Genomic DNA, 6,267 nt, shown 5'->3' with positions numbered 1-6,267 from the left:
CGGTGCTTTGCTCTCTGCCGCGACTCTCGGGTGGCTGCTCTGAGGGTTGGGCTCACACAGTGGTCTTGCCCCCCCCCATTAACAGGGTGATCCTGTTTCTCTGCTGGTGGGAGGGTGTGTGCCCAGCCAGGCCGGGCTCTTTTGGGGTGCAGGCTGTGGAGGGTTCTCTGCTGCTGCATCAGGCTGGGTAGGGGTGTGGGGCAGAGCTGCTGAAATGGGGAAGTGCCAGTGCTCTCCCTGCAGGAGTGGGAGACCATTCTCCTCCCTTTTCTCTTCCCCTCTCAGGCACCAGTGTACCCCCATCCCCAAAATCCGCGGTGCAAAATCCTCTTGGGCAGCAGCTCCCTTGATCTGCCTGGTTAGGAATAATGAGGTCATTAGTGGGGGATTAATGTGCTGCAGCTCGGCAGGGCTTTGAAGGTGCCAGGTTCCCACCGGGGCTGGGGGCCCCTGGGTCTCCGTGGGGTCTGCAGGGGGGTGGGATGCAGCAGGTCTGGTCTGTTGGGGTGCTGTTTGGCATCCCAAAATCTGGGATGGGTGCAGGGGACAAGGCGGAGTGTCCATAGTCCGGTGTGCGGGGAGGGGTTGCAGGTAAGGTGGGGGTGGCAGAGCCCTGGTGTCCCCATGGTGTCCCCGTGGTGTCCCCGTGGTGTCCCTGTGGTGTGTGGGCTCCTGTGGCAGGGGAAACTACTCGGGGGATCCTGGTGCCTGAGTTTTGCCAGACAGATCTCCATCACCAAGTGAAGGAGCAGCAAGGAGGGACAAGCACATTGGTGCCAAGCACAGGGCATGCTGGAATTGCAACAGTGGCTGGGTTGCTGCTTCCCCTCCGTTTTTGTTTTTTTGGGGGTTTTTTTGAAGTGGAAACCCAAAAAGTTGTTAAATATCACCCCAGCTGCCACAGTGTTGTCACCCAGGGACTCTGGCCAAGGGAAGTGATGTGGTGACAGCCTGGCATTGCCTTCCTTGGGGCAGGGATGGAGCCAAAAGGCAGCAAAGGGGGAGGAGGAGGTAGGTGTAGTGTGGAAAGGGACCCTGAAGCACCCCAGGGCTGAGCTGACACATGGTGGTCTCACCAAGGGGGTCCCCAGCCTCTTCCCTGTGAGCTCTTGGGGGCTCCTTGCACCCCTTCCCCAGCTCCTGCCACCAAGGGCCCAGCCCTCTCCCATCCCATCAGGAGCAGGGCTTTCTTGCAGCTCTCACTGTTAGCAAGAGTGCTCCCTGGGGCATTTGCAGCACAGTTTGGGTCAGGGTGTCACTGAAAATTGGGACTAAAACACTCTTTGTAGTATTAGAAAGCTTTATTTGCACTTTATTTTTGGTGCCAGGTGTGCGAGGGACATCTCTTCCTGTCACACGCCCCACGACTTTGAATTAGTGATTTATTTACACTATACAGATAGTCAACCTGTTTCTTACATAAAGGCTGGACTATGTCAATTATTTCCCAGAGATTATTAGCTTATTAATTATTTCCTTATATGGAGTTGTTCACCTTCAGTCACCTAGCTGAGACTCCTGGTCCTGTTTGATATGGAGACGTTCATCTCCAGCCACAGCTCTAAGACCTCTGGTTCCAGCCTGATGTGGGTTTGATAAACAAGGCTGTGCACGCAGATATCCAGTGCATTAACTGTATCAACTTTTAGCTACTCACGGGGTAACAAGGGGACCAAAATCAGATATTCTGTGTCTGGTTTGTTGCTGTCTGCCTGGCAGTGGGTCAGAACTGAAGAGAATGGGGATGTTCCCAGTGCATCCCATTTGGCTGTGATGTGCCTGTGCCATCTGCTGTGTGGAGTCTCCTTGTTGGGATTCCCGTGCAACCTCTGCTTTCAGAGTGCTCCAGCTTGGCCCTCTCCAAGGGGTGATCAGGGGGCACCTTTGTAGGGGGGTCCCCCTGACCCAGACCCCTCCTGGCCCTCTGCTGGGTGCCTGGCATGGCCAGCTGAGGCTGGTGGTCTCATCTTGGGGGGTTCATACAGGTGGAGGGACTGAGCCCCCCTGGGATGTGCAGCTTAGACAGGATTCTGGGGCTGCTGTGGGCTGTGGGGCTTGGCAGGGTGGGCATAGGGGTGTGATGGCTCCTTTGGAGGCAATAAGTGGTATCTTATGTGGGGGCTTGGGGTGTGCAGGCTGCCCTGGGTCAAATGGGCAAAGCCCTAAAATCTGCTGGGACATGTTTCTGGTTGGACCTGAGAGCAGCCAGTGCAAATCCTTAAGGACCCCCAAAATCATTTGGGAGCTGCTTCTCCCCCTTCCCCATCTCCTGGGTGCCCACATCCCATCTCCCGAGCATTCAAAGGCCGCTGGGATCTGGCTGGCAGGACCACACGTGCCTGTCCTGGCCGGGACACCCGGCAGCGTGCCCAGCCATGGCCGGGCGCCTTCGGCATCGGTCCAGCGCCGCGGCTGTAAAACTCCCACAGTGCTGAGCAAACAGAAGGGCCGGGGCAATGTCTGACCGCCGCCCCTTGCGCTGCTGCGCGGCTGAGCACAGGGACCGGCACGGCCCCTCCGACGTCACCTCTCCCTCTTCTGTCCCCCAGACTCGGCGGCGGCTGAGCAGCTGGGGACACGCAGCGAGGCCCCAGGGGACACCAGGTAACCCCCACCCTGCGGTGACCCCGGCTGGGTTATGGGACAGGGCGTGCAGGGGGCACCTGCGGACACCGGGAAATGAGGTCCAGAAGGATGGAGGAGGGGATGGCCCAGCCTGTCCCGGGGCTCTGACAGGGAGACCCCATAGGTGCTCCTACATCCTGGAGCTGGCAGGAAACACTGAGGACAGCCCTTTCCCTCCTGAGGGGCTCCTGTGCCCCACACTGAGCCTGGGGTGGGCATCGAGGATGTGGGGCGGACCAATGGGGAGGATCTGGTGACTCCATCACCTCTCCCTGGCAGAGCATCCATTACCAGGGCCATGGCAGCCCAGCCTGGTGGGGGCCAGAAGCCCTTCCACGTCGTCTCGCCCGTCCTGGAGAGCCTGCCCCTCTCCAAGGCAGCGGGCACCAAGGTCTTCATGAAGCTGGAGAACGTCCAGCCCACGGGCTCCTTCAAGATCCGGGGCATCGGGCACCTCTGCCAGGAGGTGAGTGTGGGCGTGGTGTGGGTGGGGAACTGTTCTTGCCCTCATGGGGGACACGGCAGGTGGACACAGCCAATCCCTTCCCTCTTTTTCTCCCACCTTTCAGGCTGCCAAGAAGGGCTGTCGCCAATTCGTCTGCTCCTCAGGTAACTCCGTCCCCAGCTTATTCCCTGAGGAATCTGGGGATGTATGGGGGGCCGAGCCCTGCCTGAGCCACTGCTTCCCACAGGGGGGAACGCTGGTGTGGCAGCAGCATATGCAGCCAAGAAGCTGGGGCTGCCCATCACCGTGGTGATCCCCAGCACCAGCGGCCCCATCCCCAAGCGCAAGCTGGAGGAGCTGGGGGCAACCGTGGAGGTCTATGGCAAGGTAAAAACTGGGGCCTGGGGGGGACCAGAGGGGGCTGAACCTGACCTCAGCCTGCTCAGTGATGCTGGGGATGTGCTTGACATCCCATCCCAAAATGTCCCTCTTCTGCATCACCTGCGTCCTGGCACGGCAGCAGAGTCACCCTTGGGACCCCCACCTGCTCTGGTGTCCCCCAGCCCATAGTGACAAGGGACACATCCCTGCGGTGTGAGGGCTTGTAGTGGGTTGACCCTGACTGGACACCAGGTAGCCACTAAAGCTGCTCTTTCACTCCTCTCTGTAACTGGGCAGAGGAGAGAAAAAAAAACAATGAAGGGTTCAGGAGTTGAGATAAGGGCTGGGAAAGGTCACTTACTGATCACCATCACAGGCAAAACAGGCTCAAAGTGAGGATATTAATTACATTTGCTACTAACAAGATCAGAGCAAAAGAGTGAGCAGTAAAATAATATCAAAAACACCTTCTCCCCACCCCTCCTTCCTTCCAAGTTCTACCTCCTCCCCACCAGCACTGCAGGGAGACAGGAATGGGGGTTACAGTCAGTTGTTATTTCTGCTGCTGTCAGGGAGAGGAGTTGGAGTCCTTCCCCTGCTCCTGTGGGGTCCCTCCCACGGGAGACAGTCCTTGATGGACCTCTCTGGCGTGAGTCCATCCTTTGGGCAGCAGTTCTTCCCAAAATGCTGTCCCATGGGTTACTCACTCCTTCACGGATGAGCTGTACCAACATGGGTCCCCCACAGAGGCCACAAGTCCTACCTGGGAAAAACCTCCTCCAGCCTGGGCTTCCCTCTCCATGGGCCACAGGTCTCCGGCAGGACCCTGCTCCATCCTGGGCCTCCCATGGGATCACAGCCTCCTTCCTGCATCCACCTGCTCCAGCAGGGGCTCCTCCATGGGCTGCAGGAGGGTCTCTGCATCCCGATGCTCCTCCATGGGCTGCAGGGGCACAGCTGCCCCACCCTGGTCTGCGCCACGGGCTGCAGGGCCTCAGCTCCGGGGCCTGGAGAATCTCCTGCCCCTCCTTCTGCACTGCCCTTGGTGTTTACATTGTTGTTCACTCTGCTCTTCCCTGGCTGGAATCTTCATCTGCACAATAACTTTCTGTTCTTGAATATGTTATTATCCCAGAGGCATTACTGTCACTCCTAATTGGTTTGGCCTTGGCCGGAGGCTGGAAGCCCATCCTGGAGCTGGCTGGCATTGGCTCCACCAGACAGGGGAAGCTTCTAGCAGCTTCCAACAGAAGCCACACCTGTAGCCCCCCTCCCACACCCTGCTACCAAAACCCAGCCACAGAAACCCACTACAGGGCTGTGTGGAGCCCTTCTGAGCCCCCATTGCCCTCCACCCCAGGCGTTTGATGATGCAAACAAGAGAGCCCAGGAGCTGTTGAAGACAGAGGGCTATGTCAGCATCCACCCCTTTGATGACCCCTTGGTGTGGTGAGTGCTGCCAGGGCCCAGCTCCCACCCCTAATCCCCATCCCTGGGATATGGGCTGGCTCGGGGTGCCCCCAGGCTGTATTCCCCTGCCCCCCCTTGCCCTGCAGGCAGGGTCACGCCAGCCTGGTCTGGGAGCTGAAGGACTCTCTGGAGACCAAACCAGATGCCATCGTGCTGTCGGTGGGCGGTGGGGGGCTGCTGGCTGGTGTCGTGGAGGGCCTGCACCAGGTGGGCTGGCAGGACATCCCCATCATCGCTGCTGAGACCCACGGAACCCACAGCTTCCACGAGGCACTGAAAGCTGGCCGGCTGGTCACCCTGCCTGAGATCACCAGGTGAGCAGCCATGTGTGCAAAGAGTGGACAGGGCTCAGCCCAGCTCACTGAGGGGTCCTGAGACCACCCCTGACCACCTTGCCCCCTCATGTCCCAGTGTGGCCAAGTGCCTGGGAGCCAAGACAGTGTCAGCACGGGCGCTGGAGTGTGCCCAGGAGTGCCAGATCATCTCCCAGGTGGTGGAGGACAGAGAGGCTGTGGGGGCTGTGGAGCAGTTCCTGGGTGAGTGGGACCAGCCGGGCATCACGGGGGCGAGGTGGACACCACCGGGTCTTGGGAGCTGCTGGAGCCACGGTGCTGGGGGCACCCTGTCTCTGCAGGCAGTCCCTGCAGGTGTCGGGATGTCCCCGTGGTCTTGTCCCCACAGATGACGAGAGGATGCTGGTGCAGCCGGCGTGCGGGGCCGCCCTGGCCACGCTCTACACGGGGCGGCTGCAGCGGCTGCAGCGAGAGGGGAAGCTGCGGACCCCGCTGGGCTCCGTGGTGGTCGTGGTCTGCGGGGGCGGCAACATCAACACGGCACATCTGCGAGCCCTGAAGAGCCAGCTGGGGATGGAGTGACACCCACCCCGAGGCAGGGGACGCGACAGAGCCTGGCTGGCACCCTCTGCTTGCTTTCCCTCCGAAATAACCAAAATAAAGCCTGGTGGACACAGGGCTGGACTCCTCCCACAGCCTTCTCCAGCACACAGCGTCCATGCAGGGATGGGGAAACTGAGACACGCGGGGCAGACGAACCTGGGGCTCACATTGCAGGCAGGGCTGGAGCCAGGGTCCTTCCTCTGCTGAGAGCAGGAACTGGCGTCCACACATCCCACTCTTCCGCTGGGACATGCCAGGTATCCTCCCCTACACCCCCCCAACCCTCCATCCCCCTCCTCTCCCTCCCCTGCTCCTCCCCGGGCTGTTTGGGCTGGAGCTCCCCACCTCGATTAGCAAGCGCTCCCTCTCTGACTAATTACTTTGCTACTGTCTTTATGCATTATTATTCTAATGATTATTAATTATTACACTCCTCTGCCGTTCCTGCCG

At 59.6% G+C, this 6,267-nt stretch overlaps 1 protein-coding gene across 2 annotated transcripts; it reads left to right on the top strand.

Moving 5' to 3' along the window:
- Window positions 1–2,331: 2,331 nt before the first annotated feature.
- On the top strand, window positions 2,332–5,891 carry LOC113962027 (serine dehydratase-like). 2 transcript variants are annotated; one of them, XM_027672838.1, is made up of 8 exons: window positions 2,332–2,604; window positions 2,920–3,091; window positions 3,195–3,234; window positions 3,318–3,457; window positions 4,812–4,900; window positions 5,008–5,235; window positions 5,333–5,457; window positions 5,603–5,891. In XM_027672838.1, exons 2-8 carry the CDS (start codon window positions 2,924–2,926, stop codon window positions 5,794–5,796), a joined length of 984 nt encoding a protein of 327 aa, XP_027528639.1. In that variant the 5' UTR covers window positions 2,332–2,604; window positions 2,920–2,923; the 3' UTR covers window positions 5,797–5,891. The 2 variants fall into 2 exon arrangements, with proteins under 2 accessions (XP_027528639.1, XP_027528638.1); XM_027672837.1 differs by having other exon boundaries at window positions 2,402–2,604; window positions 2,905–3,091.
- Window positions 5,892–6,267: the final 376 nt, after the last annotated feature.

Source organism: Neopelma chrysocephalum, unplaced genomic scaffold, assembly GCF_003984885.1.
Source record: "Neopelma chrysocephalum unplaced genomic scaffold, ASM398488v2 Primary Assembly neopelma1_99321, whole genome shotgun sequence".
Classification (NCBI taxonomy): Eukaryota; Metazoa; Chordata; class Aves; order Passeriformes; family Pipridae; genus Neopelma; species Neopelma chrysocephalum.
Note: the sequence above shows the minus strand (reverse complement) of the source record. Positions and strands in the feature narration are given on the sequence as shown.

What these genes read in the sequence shown, in the direction of transcription:
- LOC113962027 (XM_027672838.1), top strand. Translation starts at nt 2,924, where the DNA reads ATGGCAGCCCAGCCTGGTGGGGGCCAGAAGCCCTTCCACGTCGTCTCG. An exon ending in CCAATTCGTCTGCTCCTCAG is followed by an intron (nt 3,235 to 3,317) that starts GTAACTCCGTCC and finishes TGCTTCCCACAG; the next exon opens with GGGGGAACGCTGGTGTGGCA. An exon ending in CCGTGGAGGTCTATGGCAAG is followed by an intron (nt 3,458 to 4,811) that starts GTAAAAACTGGG and finishes CCTCCACCCCAG; the next exon opens with GCGTTTGATGATGCAAACAA.